Genomic DNA, 19,387 nt, shown 5'->3' with positions numbered 1-19,387 from the left:
ATGGAATTAGTTCCGAATTTATCAAGACAGCATGTAAACATGGAAGAAGATATGTTTGCATTGACTGAAGAACAGGGGAACTAGATAATAAGGTGGGTCACTAGTATAAGCCTGTCGCAAAAAAAAGACCTACTGTAGTTTTCTCTGCCACTGAGGGAATCAAAGACCCAGGCCTTTATTTGAGATTAACTATGCAAATCAAATGCCATGAAGATTTTGGCCATTTTTTCCCAACCCTACTTCATATTATCCATAGTGATAGTAGTGCTACAAACTAATTCATCATAAATACACATTGTTCAGATTTATGAAAAAATAAACAATCTTTATGAAACAATTAATACCACTCAATAAGTGCTTTTGCAAGGTGCAATAATATGGCACACTTTAGTTTAGCATTTAAGTTACTCAATTATACCTAATATGACAAATGACATACCTTTATTTAATTGACACTCATATTCCATCAACACCTGTGCAAGCCTTTGTCAAACTATAGAACTTGTCTGCCGAGTCATGCTGACAAATGACCTGGAGAGCTTTTCTTTTTATCTATTGATGGCATTTCAAACAGGTTTAGTTTTAGTGAGAGTTTCTTTTATGTTAAATGCAGACCAAACTGTGTGAGGTCAAAGATATGCTCGCTGTCAGCTTTGCTCTACAGTGCATTGTCCATGTAAATCAATAGAAAACAACGATCCTCCTGAAAAGCTTTCCTCCGGCTGTGAGAGTGCTGCGTGCTGAAGCCACAACCACCATAATAACAGCGTTCTCCAAGGCTGACGCCAAGTAGTGCTAGCGGATGAGTCCTTGATCAGTGTGATTGCAGTGCCCATACAGTATTTTGCTCTACCTCTTCAAGTTGTATTGTGTTTATTTCTTTTCATTTTAAATCTTGAGTTTCTCCATCTGAAATGGACTGTATTAAACAAAGTAAGGAGACCGCAAACACACAGCCCTTTAAACACTTAATGAAAAATAGCAATTTGTAGATAACAACATCTGCTTTTTGATTAGTTTTCCAAGCCACAATATCCATCATGTAATTTTGACTGGATGCAAATTCTAAATTTATGATATCTACTATGCATTACTCACTGGTCAATATGTTCTTGATACCAACAATTAATTTCTTAAAGTCAGTTTTGACATGTTGTTATTCCAAGCCAATTGTCCATAATGTTATTTTGACTAGTTGCAATTCGGATTAATGATATGTTCAACTCACTTTTCACCTGTCACAATGTTATTGTTAATTTCAACGGTTCAATTCTTATTTGCGGCAATGAGGATATCTTAAATTGCTCTAGTCAAAGTCAATTATTGATATATCAGCTTGGAATTCTAACTCATGTCTTGTAGAAATGGATTTCATATATCTGAAATATATAACAAGTGGAAATGATGATACTTAATAGTAATATTTGCTTATATTTGAGATATCTACAATTCCTTTTATAACTAGTCAACAGACAAAAAAGTAATTTCCACAAGACATTGTAGACATCTTCATTGACATAAGTAAATGTCTGAAATGAATATGGATATGTGGGCTACATACCCAAAAGGGGAAATTACATTTACACTACTCACAAACCTATTTCAACATGTGGTAAATCAATCAAACCCATGGTAGCCAGTGAGGTGGCTGTAATAACCACTGATAAATGTTGACACTGGTGCTAGTTTTTCTCAAAATGAATTTAAAAACCTCTCTGTCCCACATATCTTTTCAGTTCATGATTAACAATAACAAACACCCCCCCCCAACTTCTGGTATTGTTGGACATTCTAATCCTGAGGCTGATTTTGCACTGAACCAGAGCTTGTCTATACACTAAAGTTAATAATAACTAACATTAGTGGCATACAAGACCAAAGCCGTGTACAGGATTTGAGGCGTATGTAGGGAATGGATGGATAAATGAATCATGGACTACATGTATGATGCGTTTTAATGGTCTTTTCCTTTGGTCTTGATGGAAACATGAAAAACAACCACATAGTGGATTGCCATGTTACACAAACATAATTATCTGATTTGTCAAGAGGACCAATCTCAATCATCCTGACAGGATACACCAAATATGGGCTAAAAGAAAGCTGCTAACCAACAGAAGCTTGTTGTTGTAGATGATTAGTGCCACAGAGGTAAAAGCTGGACTCAGCACCTCTGTGATCCCCTCGCAAAAATAATCTGTAGGCCATGCACATAACCGAACGTAACCAAGGCCATCGCACAAAAGCACATTGCACGGTGTCACAGACCCCTGGCCAGTGGAAAAGGTCTGGATGAGTCACCCTCCACCCTGGGACATAGGCTACTGCCCCATGGGATTTTCAATGCAGAAAGTTTTCACAATGAATTCTTCTATTAGCCGCAGACAACAGAGTTTATATTAATACTCATGTGTGAAAGTGTCTGCCAAGAGTGGCTGCTGTATGTATTCACTTCAACAAAGAAGTTCAGGGTCATTTAGTCCCAGGACTACTTTTCAATGTACTACCAGGTTCCTTCAGCCGGTGTGTTTTTCCAAAGAACTGCAAAGATTATGCAAATGCAGCTGACGTATGAAAGAGCGACATGACATGTGACATGGCTGCTGGTAGTTGTAGAGGTAAACGCACTCTGCAGCCTGCACTTCAGTGTGTCCGCCCACTTCATCTACAAAACATGTTAAAAAAGCACAGAAAAGTACTGCTGCATGGTATTTACTGATGTGCATTGCAGTGAATAAAATGCAGAGGAGCAAAAGGGGGCGAAAAATTAGCATTAGCATAGTGAAAGTTTTGACAGCAAACATGGCGTGTGCAGTGCTTGGGTGGAAACCGAGCCTGGAGCTTCCTTCCACTAGCTACCAAAAAACTCACTAGATATTATATACAACCACTGAGGCTGTGTCACAGCCATGGACTGTATTAAAGAAGTGGACGTAGCTATCGTGACGTCACACATTGGTTTGTGGACTGTCCTGATGAAGCCCATCTTGGCTACCACTGAACAGAAGTGAACATATTTGGAATGTGTAGGAGTGACGTTCTGACGCTGTATACGGCTCTGGTAGCAAAAGCAACCTCTCATCACAATAAGCCAGCCTAAAAGCATACTCTCCTTTATGGTCTATTTGACTCTAAATGGACTATAATTTACTAAATGAACATCATGCTGTATTGAAGACAACTTGAAACTAGAGATTGAGACCATAAACTCATGTGTACAATGTTTACTGAGGGAATAAATCAAGAGAGAAGTAGAGTCATTTTTCATAGACTTCTATACAATCTGACTTCTTTTTACAACCAGAAGAGTCGCCGCCTGATGGTCTTTAGAGAGAACGCAAGTTTTAAGACACTTCCGCATTGGCTTCACTAGAGCAGAACCGGAGGTAGCCGCCTGGTCACTGCTAACTAACAACATAACCAAATAAAAAGATTCTAAGTCAAACATGATGTTTTTCCTCTAATAGAGAAAATGGACCAGACAATCGCTACAGACTCTGAGCTGGTGGAGGAGCTTTGGGTGGAAATCTTCAGTTCACTGGTCCCCCGAGCGCGGGTTTGGCAAGGCCAGATCCAGAATTTCTCAATAAGGTAGAAAGAGTAGATGTGCTTCCAGCCCATTTTCAAAGTTGTCTTCTTTTTTTTAATTATATGTGAAAAACAGTATTTTTTATATACTTTAAAGTGTCTGGAGGGAAGTCTTACCAATCTTTTCCATTTGTTTCCAGACAAATGTATCAAAGCTATAATGCTTATTTATAACCTGCACTAATGGCTTAACAGACCTCCTCTTTACATTGCTACTATCAAACAATAGCAAGAGACCCTGATGTTAGGCTAAAACCCATGTGAGCAGCAGAGTCAACCTCACACATTCTACCATAGACTCTGTATAAGACGTGGATGTAGTCACCATAACCATGCAGTACATACACCAATAATGGACATACTTATGTTCTATGCACTATTGAGTCAGTAGATATAAACTACTGTGTGACAAATACAGATGTGTGCGACGTCGGTGCAGCCATGAGGAAGAGGACGTAAAAGGTAATATGACACTCACTTCTTGAGAGCAGTGATGAGGTACATGCTCCTGGGCATCAGCAGGAAGACCTGGTCTGTGAGCACAGCATTAATTATCTTCTTAGCCACGTACTCTGGATTCAGGATTGGCAGCAGTGTTGGAAACCTGATGAACACAAGAAAAAGGATTAAGAGGAAAGAAAATACAACTGTTAACAGCGCTGTTTATATTACATTTACCCTCTCCTTGAAATATTATTTCATGGCAAAGACATTTGAATCCATCTGAAGCAGCTAAGAGTGATTCATTGTTCTGTGTTGTTTAAAAGGGTAAGAAGTAGAAAGTGACAGGGTGAGAAGTAGAAAGTGACAGGGCAGGTGTTTGGTGCTGGCATAAAGCATGTGTCCTGGTGGCTTCAGGGGGGCTGTTGGACGGAAGAGGGTAGGGAGACAGAAATAAAGACGGACACAAGTCTCCAGACACCTTTTAAACCTGACCCCAGGACATCCTGGACTGTGTGTGTGTGTGTGTGTGTGTGTGTGTGTGTGTGTGTGTGTGTGTGTGTGTGTGTGTGTGTGTGTGTGTGTGTGCAGGTAAAAAAAAAAGAAAGACACTCTCAGTCCTATGTCTACCAGTCTCAGTGTCACCACACAGACCTCGGGCTAGTTGTTCCTCTCTTGTTAGAGTGAGGTAGAGTTTGTGTTTTGTGAAACTCAGAAGTAAGACATTAGAAAAAGAATTGGTTTGTACTGAAGATATAAAACAGAATAAAGGAGAAACTTGAATATAGGAGAGTGAAATAATAAAGCTATCTTTGCGACATATATGTCATAACATCATCATAGCTCTTCGACTCTTACTTGATTTACGTCACTTCAACTCTGGACAGAAGGTCTTATTTTTAAGTAAATATTTTGGAGCCAAATCAAATAGTTTACAGGATATTCAACCTTGGTTTCTTAATAATGCATGTAATACTTTATTTCTTTCTTTACAGGGTTTGTACAAAGGTAATGAAGTAGTCCATGAATATGAGATATGAGTTTACAGATAATTACAATCCCTTTTCGACATAGTGGAGGTTGGTTTGTGGCGTTACACCCGTTGTCCTTTTGATTCCTCACATTTTGTTTTTACGCCCTCTTTAAAAATGAATTGGCCTTCTTTGTTTAATCCCTAGACATTTAAATAGTGCTTTTATCAGTTAACTATTTGTGACAGTCACGTGATTGCATGTAAAGAATTCAGAGATGTTGAAGAATGAAACGAAGCAGCTAACGTTGGTAGCGAGAGCAACAACTTAGTGGAGAGCAAAGTGTCTGTCACTAATAGCACAGAATCCTGTCTGCAGTTTAGTTCATGCAGAATTATACAGTAACACTGGGCTTCATGAGGGAGAAAGAAAGGTTTTGCACCACGTCAAAACGTCCGCCCCCCCCTTCTCTGTTTTGCATTAATATTAATTCAAGTCTCGTCTGTCTGTGTATTGTAATCCTACTGCTCTATTTCATGCTCCATAAAAAATCTATCTCTCAGTCCCTCTCCTTTTATACGGTCAGTTTAATTTCCCGGATTCATTTTGGTTCCAGTTTCTTGGAGGGTCCCTGGTCTTTCAGGTCTGTGATATAAATAAAGCCGTGCTCCTAATTGACATAAATAAACACATACACCTCCTCTGTCAGTTAATCTCACGACGGTATTCTGAGCTCTGGTCATCACAGTCGGCCGATCAAAAGCCCACAGCCATTACTGCTTAATGGCTCTCTGTACGGGCTGCTACGCCCAGACAAATACACACACACCTCAATGAACTCTGAAAATCTATAGGGAGCTATTATTGCTTAGGCCGGGGACTGAACATGATCACAGAGAAAAGGAAAGAGTTGAAGAAAAACATACATTTGAACCATTTGCATGATTCTTTAATAGTGACTTGGCAATTTAGAAAAGCAGGAAACAACAAAGAGGTGGAGGACAGTGTGTACAGAGCGGAGAAAACAAATGTGAGGGGAGACGGAGAGAACTTGTGATTGGTTCATTTGAGGCAATCTGAGGTGATAATAGCCAATCATCTGAAGCCATCAGAGCGATGCTAACAAATAACGTTAGAGGTCACGTCCACTGGTGACCACGTTCATTACATCTCACCAAAATGCTTAACCGCAACTGTATTAATACAGTGTTAATACTGCAAGAATTAGTGATGTCACAAGAGCCGCTACTTTGATACAATGGCGCTGACAAAATCCTGAAAACAGGACGGTACTTGTTTTTTTCCGTAGCTAAGAACGGTCAGGGCTCCAGACTAAAAGCGCCCCGCCGTGGATAAAAAATGTGTTTGCAAAGCTAAATTATTACGTTATCATGACGTATTCGAATGTAGCCTTGTAAAGTGTAGTTTTTTGTGATAAACTCGAAATATTCCAGTTTTCAGAGTTTAAGGAGACGTTTTCACAGCAATATGAAATTGATATTAGTGAGGGAATTAAAAAATGTTTAACTTCCTAAAACAAAACTGTAATCTCACTGTAATACAGGAGTTGTTGAGCATGGGATTTATTGTTTAACTTAGTTGTTTAATCATGGTATCGAAATGGTATCAATAACCTTAGAATTTCACTGGTCTTGGTATCCGCTACTAAAATTCTGGTACTGTGACATCCCTATTAACAATAACACTGTAACAATACTTTCCTCAAATATACAGTCCTGTATTTCCTCACATCCTCCGATGGTATTTCTCCAGATACAGTTTATGGTTTTATTTGTCCAGTTTCACATTAAAATAATAGAACTGGCCTCATCAAGCAGACATGTTGTAGTTCAAACCATGTCTGTGTCCAAAATGTCTTCACTTCATCGTTTTATCCTATTGGACATTTGTGTGAAATGTTTTAATTAACAGATTCTTGAGATATGGCAATTAATATGTTTTGCGAGGTCTCAGTGATCTTTGACCAGCAACTTCTAATCAGTTCATTGTTGAGTCCAGGTGGACTTTTGTGCCAATGTGAAAAAATTGAAAGGTTGAAAGGTTGTCTCCAGCGTGGAAGCATAAAAACAGTCAAACGTCATGTGAAGAGACCTACTTGGTTAGACATCCGTCGAACATTCCAGTGTTGATGAAGTACGGGCACACAATGGTGGTCTTGATGCCATCCTTCCCAGTAGCCAGCAGCTCCAGTCCCACAGACTCTGCAAAACCTACTGCTGCAAACTTACTGGCGCAGTAGTCTGCAGGGAGAGGAGGAAAATGTGTGAGTAATTTACAAGTTAACAACTTAAAATGACTAAATGCACTTGTGAGAGAAACGCCTTTGAGACCACATGTGAAAACACAAGGACTGCTCGATTATGGCAAAATAGCTCATAATCATTTTGATTAATAATGAGATAACAATCATACACACGATTACTGTTTGACTTTGTTAGCTTATAATCAACATAAATTTGGTGCCCTTTGAGCACACAAAAAACAGGTTGACACTCTGAAGAACTTTGCCCTCTTGTAATGAATTTATCATAATCATATTGGTTGTATAGATATAAATGGTAAAGACACAACAAAAAAGTCACACCCATATAGCATGGTCCCTCCCTCGTAGAGATAGAAAGAGAGAGTACAGGGTCAGGGTGAAGCGTGGTGTAAAGCTCACAAACTGAGCCGCAGGGCACTTTCACCACGAAGCCAAATAATCGTTTAGTATCTATCTTGGTTTAATAATCGTTGGAGGCTTGAATTGTAATTGAAAATAAAATGAAGTGAATCGCTGGGCCCTAGAAAACATCTTGCTAGTGTTTTCATAAAGAACTCTGTCCATCATGAAACATCAGACCAATAGGAACATGGCTGATCAAAATGATGCAAATTTCCCCGCTGCGGGACTAATAAAGGATTATCTTATCTTATCCCCATTTTATGAGTGCAAACTCTGACAAAATAAACAAATAAAAAGTTAATGACAAAAGCTGTGCTATAAAGAATGATTTCAGAGGAAGGTAAGGTGACTTTACAACTTCACTCCATGACTTAAATAGCCATATTACCATATTATTAAGTATGCCAGAAAAATATTTAGTATTGCCTTAAACATAGTATGTCAAATGCAGAAAATGCCAAAAATATGCCAAAAATACCAGGATGACCTTCCACCTGCTGTCACTTTTTGCTGTATGCCATCCAGCATGCTTTATGATTATTCTGACCCATTATCTTCTGCACATATATATGAGCAAGAGGGTCAAAGTTCAAGGTGCCATGTTATCAGTGAGTTTTATGTCCAAATTGAATGCATACTGCATGTAACAGTACCCTGTGGGTGCAGCTGCAGTATGTACTAAAAGGAAAAGGTGAAGTCATTTTGGAACACAGCGTGTTTGTCTGAGCAGGTTGCATCACCGTTCCACAAAAGCTCTGTTTTCCACATCCACACTGACACACGCAACATGAGGCCAGCCTGTTTGGATTAAAGCAGAAGTGTTCAGTCTGTACTGAAACGCCCCAGAGAGTCAGCATGACGTCAGTTTAGTCTGGTTCTGCACATTCACATGCAGCCCGACATCACTGCACAAGAGTGAGCCAGCACACAATGTCATGTGCTCATCTAGTGCCAACATGTGACATGTTGTGTTCTTATCAAAAAACAGCATTCAGATGATAGGAATTATCTTGTGCCATGGCTACATTCAATTACACAATCACTGATAAGGCACTCACATCCGACAAATATGGGTGAGAGGGCGACTCAGTCAGAGTGACCTATTAATAGTAATATTCTCTACTAAGGAAAATCATATCTAATAGAGTCAGCTGATGACTTTCCACTGATGAATTTACTCTAGATAGAAGTCCCATTACCTACCCATTTAAGTCATAAAGAGAAAATTAGGACATAAAACTAGGACTGGTCTGTATTGAGAAGGTCCCAGAATGAAGATGATCAGATGTTCAAGTTGAAATGTGTTCACATTTACTAAACATACCTTAGTGAACTGACCTTACTTACCTAGGACCAGGTTAAGTAACCTGACGGGATTTCACTATTTTTTATTTCTACATTAAAAAGGGACCGTTCACCCCAAAATCAAAAATACATATTTCTTCTCTCACCTATCCCTACATGAAACAAGGTCTGGATTTTCTTCAGTAACCGGGTCACACTTTTATTGTAAAGAGACGGTGCTGTTAAGTTTTCATAATGTATTTTTTAGTGCCATTTAGTCCCATTACATTGGAGAGACAGCACACGTATCTCCAACACTGGGCAACTCGCACTAAAACTATCTAGATTGATAAATAGAACTACAGGTAACAGGAAACGGTTTTACATTTTGGGGTGAAATGTCCCTTTAAATCATTTGGAAACGGGTGAATACCTTTCTGTCCATCATTAAAGCCTTCAAACTGACGGCATAACACAGACCTGGAGTTAGAACATACACATATCTATCTGTAGTGCAGCACAGTTAGAACATGTCTATCTGTACAGGGAGGATTGAAACACAGTTCAGACTGTATTTAAACTATACTAAGTTAAGATATATAGTTTAGATCCTCCTTTACACAGAAAAACAAGCTAAATAGTTGGAGAGACTTAAGATACAGATGCTACAGTTCCACTCCAGTGTACGCATCGCAAATGGTGCAACTGCTTTAAATACGCTCCTAGGCAAAGTGTGTCAGGGGAAACGGCTGATGAGTCTGTAGAGCGGGGATGTGTGCACAACCAGGCAATCACTAGTTAAAAACCTGAGGTCTGTGTTATCTATGGAAGTTTATTCATGATGGACATCAAAGACGATGACTTCATCTGGATGATTTTTTGCTATGGCAACAGTGGCTCATGTGCATACTGCGGCTGGTAGTCTCATGAATGTCGCTACATTTTTGTCTTGGTTTGTTTTTGTTTTTTGGTGTTTATCATTAATGGAATATGACAGAATACATTCATCCACATTTGAAAAGGAAGCGAGGGCATTGGATTAAGTGCAGCGGACTTTGAGAGGATCAACGTCCACGGCAGACTAACCAGCCAGACCTGCCGGACAAAACGCCACCACACTGCCCAAGGGCCAATGCCACTTCAAAAGACAGTTCATCCTGTCCCTCTCTCTGATTACATGATGCAGCACCAGTGATCAACCAATAGTTATAGGAATCTTTCCGCTGTGTCTGTCTCTTTTATATTGTTGTTGTGTTATGATTTTTCCTTCTTCATTTTGTTTTGTATTCCAATTACCAAAGTAACATCATGCATTTCATACAGTGTATTGTAGATGTTTACTACCATCCAGTTTTCATATTGCAATGAGCAATGACTCCGACCATTTTCAATTATTCTATGGTGGTGTTTGTGCAGAACATAAAACGTTTTTTTTAAATCAGAATAATCGGCTCATTGGCATTTCAATCAACCTGCTTCCTCTAAAACATGTTCCCTATAATTAAAGTAATTTCATATTGAGTATCAACAAATTAAAGTCTAATGTAATATTCATATTCATATATATTTATATAACATGTCACTGTATATAATACAGCTGCACTGCACATTCAGTGGTGAATAGACGTATGAATTATAGCCAGTATTATATAAATGTGTTTACAGAAGTTTTGTTGTTTGTTTCACAGTTTCCTTAATTGTGTTTCTGTCCTAAAACAGATTGTTCACTCAGGTGGTCTTAAACTAAAGTCAAAAGTAAAGCGCCATCAAATACAGTATGACATCCGTTAAACAACTTTATACCCATTCAGGACCAAAAAGTTTAACATTTAATTTATCTGTAATTATTATTTCTGTTGAGACCAGAGGAGAACTTTTGAATGGATGGTCAAATAAAGTGCATTTATATCAAGGGTTTCTACTTTACCAGTCATCATTCACACACGCCACTATAATGAATGCTAGTAGTGAGGTTGTTGCTTTCAAATTATAACAAATATCTGTTGTGTCTATCATGTAAGTTTATTAGCAAAGAACATTTTTACGTTATTGACCTGAAACACAACAGATGTATAAACTTTGAATAAATCACGTTAGGGAAGACACGATACTAAAAACATAATGTTCAATGCCAATTCTAGTGAAATCCTATGATTCTCGATACCCAATTTGTTACCACGCTAAAAAGATAAACAATTAACACTTGTGTTGGCCGGTAAAGTCGCCATAATCCCCTCTCTACTATCTTTTTCATATTGCTGTGAAGACATCCTCCAATAACTGTATTCAACTTGCTCCAAGGCAGGACAAGCCACCTAGCTAACGAGCCAACCTTCCGCTCTTTTCCAGGCGAGCTGGGCACTTAAACTTAAAAATGTTACTCTTATTTCAATCGTCATAAACATAAAGGCATAAACCAGGCGGCAACTCTGGTTCTACCGAGTGAACTTCCGTTCATTGGTTGCAAAAAACAACAACATGGCGAAGGACAAATCGCCAAACTCGAGGCTTCATCACGGCAGTCCACCAACCAATTGTTGACGCCACGATGACTACGTCCTCTTCTCATATACAGTCTATTGTTTACACGTGAAATTTGAAATCATTTTTAGGCAAAGTGAGCTGCTGTAAAGCACCTGGGGTTAAAGGACAATCCCACTAAGGTGAGTTGTTCCCATAACAACTAACAACGATCCTTATTTTCTTTTCTTCTCGTCAAATGACAACAGAAAACAGTTCAGTGTCCATTCTGCTCAAACTCTATCTCTATGCTCTTAACCCATCAGCAGCACGTCATGGTTCCACTGACCTCAGTTTCAGTTGACACCAAGACTGTAGCTGGTTGGAGTTAATTGGACCAGTTGATTCAGCTGATTATGCTACTTACCAATTACATTTCTGTGTGAAAATCCTGTGATCTTTAAGGGTGGACCCCGAGTTAAGCCCTCTCTGATCATGAACGTAAATAAACTTGTCTTCTACATATAAATTAATCATATTTCTTCAGAATGTTTAGAATGCTCTGTAGCCCATTGCACATCCCTGGAGGAAATTAGGGCCCAGTGTTTGTTTCGAGGTTCCGTCAGAGAAGCTTCAGCTCTACATGTAAAAATTGTCCCCTGGTCAGTGGATGCTAATCATAGCTCAATACGCTCCGAGTACACAAGCTGTAGACTCATAGTGGGTTTTTTTTTGGTTTTTTTAAATCAGCAGAGGTGTTTTCTGACTCAGTGTTGTGAATGACTCAACCTCTGGGCAGCACAAGGTAAACAAACCAGCAGGCAGCAGCCCAATGAAATATTCCCACCGACGAGAGCGTCAGAGGGGGATTCAAGCAAAAACATCCAGAATAATACAACGTTTTTGTCTATTTATTAGCGACATGAAGCATGTCTCTAAAGTCCTCCTGTTCAAAACAGCTTTGAAACTTTAGCATTTTGATCATGTTGGGTTTGAGGAGAGGCTGCCTCTCTTCTCCACAGATTAACTACATAATGCTGTGGGACACTATAGAGCATCTGAACATGTGAATAAAAGCCATTTTCGCTTGAGGGACAAATCAGTACAAAGCTGATGCCAGAATTCAAAAAATATGACAGTGCTCATTTCTCTAGAGTACAACAGGTACCAGGAGGGCTTGAGACTAACAGCATCTAAAATCTGATGGGAAGCAGTAAACTCACTATTGACATTTCCAGGTAAAGTACCTGTAAATCGACGGGAGGAGAGCTAGTTAACGTTAGCTGTTAGCAGCCTGTGGGCAGTAAAGTCCTGCTTGGCTATATTACAAATAACAAAGCAAACAGCTAACGTTAACGGAGTGCATTGAGATACATTATGCTCTTTTCAATAAAAGTGAGTGTTGCAAAGGTAAATTATAATGTTACCATTATGTGTTAAAATGTGACCTTAAAAAAAAAAAATGTAAATATGAAATGTAAAATATAGTTTTCGATATTGTTGGGGTTATATTATGGAATAATGCTAACATAAATGTAAGAATGTGCAACTCATTGTTGGATTGTTTTTAAAGTGTGAGTGAAATATATTTTTATTTTCTTGAGGGTAGCTTATATGATAAGAGAGATTGATAAGGTTTTGATATTGATAAGGATTATGCTTCTGCCTATGCCTTTTCAGTCATGTTGTATACTTGATTGTATATAGGCTATATTTATTGTATTGTGTGTTGTGGCTGAATAAAAAACCCTACTACAATGAGGGTGACACTAAAAATGGCGGTCCTACTGTTAGACTACCAATTTTCATCTAATTTTCCAAATTTTTACGAACCAGAATTTTTTATTTGAAAGGTGCTGTAACATAAGTGAAATGATGTGTTTAGAAGGAGAAAACACACACCTGCCAATCCATTGACTCCTATGAGTCCAGCAGAGCTGGAAATGCTGACAAGATGGCCGTGATTGTTGGCGATCATGGCAGGAAGGAAGGCCTTGTAGGTCTGAGCAGAGAGACACAGAAAACACATTAGCCATCCGGCTAAATAGAGAAACCTAAACAGGGATTTCATTTAATTTCATTTCATTTTCCTTCATTATCTGGATTGTTTTTGACCAAAAAAAAGCTGCCTCACACTGTCTTTAAGAGCAGATGAAGTTTGCTTCAGTTATCATCATATGAATTAAGTATACAAGAGTACAATATTGATTGATCTGCCTCTTAATTCATATGTTCAATCAAGATGAGGTCTCTGTGAGAGATCACGTGGATCCCAAGCTAATCTGTGTAGTGACGTTCTAGCCGTCTGCAGAGTCAGACTAACCCAGAAGTGAGCCATGGTGTTGACCTCCACCGTCTTCTCAATCAGGGAATCGGGGGCGTCCATGAACTTCTTTCCCGTCACAATGCCAGCGTTGTTCACCAGAATGGTGACGTCACCCACCTCTCGCTTCACCTGAAGCAAAGAAAAGAAACATAGACATTGTTTTTCTTGACATGTTACCAAGCAGAAGCCTGTTGAGACCCTGAATGTCACCACTCCAGGATATAGTTTGTTAACGTTGTACATGAAATGTCTTGAGCTGGACTCAAGATAGGATTTCCTCCCTGGATTAAGCAGACTGATTGATCTGCTCATCCTAGTTTGGACTAAATAATGTATAAAAGAAATAAGGGTCATTACATCAGTATAGCATTCTCATTTTTCATTGGTACCAGACTTTGGCTCCACTTTTATGGAAAGTTGACATTGCCCAGTCCCTCTACAATCCACTAATAATATATGTATTGTTTTACCTCTGACTGAAAAATAAAAACAAATTATGTGATGTGACTAATCTTTTATCTAAATGTGTTAATATGATTTCCTTGTTATTGGTTCGCAAACAGATCCCGGCTCTGTCCTGCAACTTCATAACAGACTTGTTTTAATGTACCTTTAATTTGTTTGTTAATCATATTTAAATGTAAATTTTCATATATTTTTATTTTGAATTATGTGCAATGCTATTGCACTGTGCTTACTGTCACGCACCAATCACCAAGCCAAAATCCTTGTATGTGCAAACTTACTGGGGCAGGTCCAACATATCATCATTGGCCACATTGCATTTAGAACCAAATATATTAAAATAACGGCCGGGATCATACCATGTTGGACTCAATAAAATGGCTTCTCATTAGAAGGTAAATATTTGACTTGAGCGTATACTACAATGCCTGCAGTTTGCCTCAGTGCTAAAGTCTATACTAGACATCTAGCCTTTATTGATAGCTAGCATACACATCATGACACCGATTAAGCTAAAAAGGCTGTAACATTTGCTGACTGCAGCTCCCTGTCTGTTTCTTTTACACCTTCAGTATTATATAAACATACAGTGGGTACGGAAAGTATTCAGACCCCTTTAAATTTTTCACTCTTTGTTTCATTGCAGCCATTTGCTAAAATCGAAAAAGTTCATTTTTTTTTCGCATTAATGTACACTCAGCAACCCATCTTGACAGAAAAAACCAGAAATGTAGAAATTTTTGCAAATTTATTAAAAAAGAAAAACTGAAATATCACATGGTCATAAGTATTCAGACCCTTTGCTGTGACACTCATATTTAACTCACATGCTGTCCATTTCTTCTGATCCTGGACTCCTTCATTGGAGTCCAGCTGTGTTTAATTAAACTGATTGGACTTGATTAGGAAAGGCACACACCTGTCTATATAAGACCTTACAGCTCACAGTGCATGTCAGAACAAATGAGAATCATGAGGTCGAAGGAACTGCCCAAGGAGCTCAGAGACAGAATTGTGGCAAGGCACAGATCTGGCCAAGGTTACAAAAGAATTTCTGCAGCACTCAAGGTTCCTAAGAGCACAGTGGCCTCCATAATCCTTAAATGGAAGAAGTATGGGATGACCAGAACTCTTCCTAGACCTGGCCGTCCAGCCAAACTGAGCAATCGTGGGAGAAGAGCCTTGGTGAGAGAGGTAAAGAAGAACCCAAAGATCACTGTGGCTGAGCTCCAGAGATGCAGTAGGGAGATGGGAGAAAGTTCCACAAAGTCAACTATCACTGCAGCCCTCCACCAGTCGGGGCTTTATGGCAGAGTGGCCCGACGGAAGCCTCTCCTCAGTGCAAGACATATGAAAGCCCGCATAGAGTTTGCCAAAAAACACATGGAGGACTCCCAAACTATGAGAAATAAGATTCTCTGGTCTGATGAGACCAAGATTGAACTTTTGGCGTTAATTCTAAGCGGTATGTGTGAGAAAACCAGGCACTGCTCATCACCTGCCCAATACAATCCCAACAGTGAAACATGGTGGTGGCAGCATCATGCTATGGGGGTGTTTTTCAGCTGCAGGGACAGGACGACTGGTTGCAATTGAAGGAAAGATGAATGCGGCCAAGTACAGAGATATCCTGGAAGAAAACCTCCTCCAGAGTGCTCAGGACCTCAGACTGGGCCGAAGGTTCACCTTCCAACAAGACAATGACCCGAAGCACACAGCTAAAATAACAAAGGAGTCATGAGTCTTGACTGGCCCAGCCAGAGCCCTGACCTAAACCCAATTGAGCATCTCTGGAGAGACCTGAAAATGGCTGTCCACCAACGTTCACCATCCAACCTGACAGAACTGGAGAGGATCTGCAAGGAAGAATGGCAGAGGATCCCCAAATCCAGGTGTGAGAAACTTGTTCCATCATTCCCAAGAAGACTCATGGCTGTACTAGCTCAAAAGGGTGCTTCTACTCAATACTGAGCAAAGGGTCTGAATACTTATGACCATGTGATATTTCAGTTTTTCTTTTTTAATAAATTTGCAAAAATTTCTACATTTCTGTTTTTTTCTGTCAAGATGGGTTGCTGAGTGTACATTAATGCGAAAAAAAAATGAACTTTTTCGATTTTAGCAAATGGCTGCAATGAAACAAAGGGTGAAAAATTTAAAGGGGTCTGAATACTTTCCGTACCCACTTTATGAAAAGTAGTGCTGTTTGGTTTTTAAGTCTGACTTAAGACCAGAGGTTTGATCTGATGGTAACTGAACAGCATTTAAATCTTGCTTTTCTACCTTACCAGACATAATTTACACAGGAAACTGTCTCGATAACCGATTCATTACCACGGTAAAAAACAAAACAATGAACACTTCAACATGCGGACAGGAGGAGCAGGGAGCCCAAACTGCCCCAGGCCCCGCTGACGAGTGTTGTCACCATGACAACTGACAACGATCTCCATTTTCATTTTTATTCGTCAAATCACAACAGAAAACAATTCACAGTTCAATGGATTAACAAGGATTTTTTCTTTCCTCAATAGAGATATTGCTGGCTAACGTTAGCTAAACAGAGTGCAAATGCTAGCTTAGCTGATTGACGAACAAAGTCACAAGAACCGGTAACTGATAAAGGTCCAGATTTATAGAGGCATTTCTGAATTTGTCAATTAACACCACCTCCTGACAATAAAAGGAAACATAATGGAGAGAACTGGCTAACGTTGCCAACAGTTTGATGGTTGGTTGGTTGGTTGGTTGGTTAGTTATTGATAACAAAGATGCTCTATGACAATCTAATGCATGTAAAATACTTCATGTGTAAGTCCTGTGTAGGTGGATGAGGGTTAGCCTTGACGATGGGTTAAGGTAAGACATTGACCTAGTTATGTTAGGTTAGATAGCCAATAGGTCAGGGTATAGGACCTGAACCAATCGGGGTACTGATAACTCGGCGAGGATGTAGGCATAGACAATCATAGCGGGGAAAAAAACAAGATTCATAATAACACAATATTGCCGGCTTGGTACCAATGTGAGATAAGTGACTAATGATCATCCCTTCTTTTAGAGGTTCCTTGGTTTGGACCAATCAATAACATGTCTGCTGCGTGGTCACAGTGCAACCCCACTTAAAAGCTGAAAGGCAACAGAATGTGTCTCCAGGGAATCATACCCTGTCCATACCCATCCCACAGTTCCAGGCAGAGGGATCAAAGCATCAGGAACCCAGGCAGGGTTGTGACCCGAGTCAAGCTGAACCAGATGTTTTGGTGTGGATGTGTGAGTTCCCCATGAACAACAGCCCTTGTGTTGTCAGCCAGGGGAGGGTGATCCGCATTTAAAAACACGTGTCCTGTGTTTTAGTCAGAGCAAGGACAGTTGATCTGAACAAGGGCGTCGTCATTAACCTGTATTCATGTGTCAGTTGTCAGATTTTCTCATCTTTTGACCCAAGCATTAGTGCAGCAGCACAGGATGTACTGCTCTACTGGCTAACAGGTAGCTTCTCTGAACTGCTATACAATCACTGTGTTATGCTCCTTTCATGTCTTTCATCAAATAACTAAAAAACAGTGTAAATAAGAATTAAAGCATGAATCAGGTATGTAATCACAGAGAGAACAGACTGTGTGCCTGGCTGCTAAACACATGTTGGCTGTGAACAACAAGATAAGGAAGAAGTGATTCAGCCTTTTCCTTGTTATTTAGGCATTTCAGTGTGGAGGGAGGTCTTTGTAGACCCAACCTAAAAACAACACATATTTCCATATGTAAACCGAGTTTTCTAAGTTGCCAGTTTACTATGCTGGTCCTGCCCCGGGAGTCCGGCCCGGGGTCTTTGTGGTGGTGGAGAGGAATTTGACCCCTGCACTCTTGTATTAAAGTGTGACTGCTGATAAATGGGAACAATAAAACTACAAACAGTGTAGATTATCAGCTGTCTTTAAAATTGAGATATCCAGAATAAGACATCCATCGATAACAAGACAAATCCCATACTTCTATTAACCTACATGTTGACTTACCACCTTTAGTGGTACTTGTATTTAGTTTGTTCTATTTAATTGTCTGTTTTGTATTTTAATTGAAAAATGTCTATGTGTACAGTGCATCCGGAAAGTATTCACAGCGCTTCACCTTTTCCACATTTTGTTACAGCCTTATTCCAAACTGGATTTAATTCATTTGTTCCTCAACATTCTACACACAATACCCCATAATGACTATGTGAAAAAAGTTTTTTTGAATTTTTTGCAAATCTATTAAAAATAAAAAACGAAAGAAATCACATGTACATAAGTGATCACAGCATTTGCGATGACACTCGTGCATCCTGTTTCCACTGATCATCCTTGAGATGTTTCTACAACTTGATTGGAGTCCACCTGTGGTAAATTCAGTTGATTGGACATGATTTGGAAAGGCACACACCTGTCTATATAAGGTCCCACAGTTGACAGTGCATGTCAGAGCACAAACCAAGCCATGAAGTCCAAGGAATTGTCTGTAGACCTCCGAGACAGGATGGTATCGAGGCACAGATCTGGGGAAGGGTACAGAAACATTCTGCAGCATTGAAGGTCCCAATGAACACAGTGGCCTCCATCATCCGTAAATGGAAGAAGTTTGGAACCACCAGGACTCTTCCTAGAGTTGGCCGCCCGGCCAAACTGAGCGACCGGGGGAGAAGGGCCTTAGTCAGGGAGGTGACCAAGGATGGTCACTCTGACAGAGCTCCAGCGTTGCTCTGTGAAGAGAGGAGAACCTTCCCAAAGGACAACCATCTCTGCAGCACTACACCAATCAGGCCTGTATGGTAGAGTGGCCAGACGGAAGCCACTCCTCAGTAAAAGGCACATGACAGCCCGCCTGGAGTTTGCCAAAAGGCACCTAAAGGACTCTCAGACCATGAGAAACAAAATTCTCTGGTCTGATGAAACAAAGATTGAACTCTTTGGCCTGAATGCCAAGCGTCATTTCTGGAAGAAACAAGGCACCGCTCATCACCTGGCCAATACCATCCCTACAATGAAGCATGGTGGTGGCAGCATCATGCTGTGGGGATGTTTTTCAGCGGCAGGAACTGGGAGACTAGTCAGGATCGAGGGAAAGATGAAGGGAAAGATGAAAACCTGCTCCAGAGCGCTCTGGACCTCAGACTGGGGCAAAGGT

The 19,387-nt window shown here is 39.8% G+C and overlaps 1 protein-coding gene across 2 annotated transcripts in view; it reads right to left on the bottom strand.

The window, feature by feature from the left end:
* Positions 1 to 19,387, bottom strand: part of LOC129113653 (epidermal retinol dehydrogenase 2-like) — a 35,962-nt gene that overhangs the window by 10,556 nt on the left and 6,019 nt on the right. For both annotated transcript variants that reach the window (XM_054626068.1, XM_054626077.1), the window contains exons 3-6: positions 13,754 to 13,885; positions 13,333 to 13,432; positions 7,117 to 7,261; positions 4,067 to 4,192 (exon numbers count right to left, since the gene is read on the bottom strand). In XM_054626068.1, coding sequence (XP_054482043.1) covers positions 4,067 to 4,192; positions 7,117 to 7,261; positions 13,333 to 13,432; positions 13,754 to 13,885 — 503 coding nt within the window. The remainder of the gene's footprint in view (positions 1 to 4,066; positions 4,193 to 7,116; positions 7,262 to 13,332; positions 13,433 to 13,753; positions 13,886 to 19,387) is intronic.

The sequence above is a fragment of the Anoplopoma fimbria genome, chromosome 3, assembly GCF_027596085.1.
Source record: "Anoplopoma fimbria isolate UVic2021 breed Golden Eagle Sablefish chromosome 3, Afim_UVic_2022, whole genome shotgun sequence".
NCBI lineage: Eukaryota > Metazoa > Chordata > Actinopteri > Perciformes > Anoplopomatidae > Anoplopoma > Anoplopoma fimbria.
The sequence above is the reverse complement of the archived record's forward strand: the minus strand, read 5'-3'. Positions and strand labels throughout refer to the sequence as shown.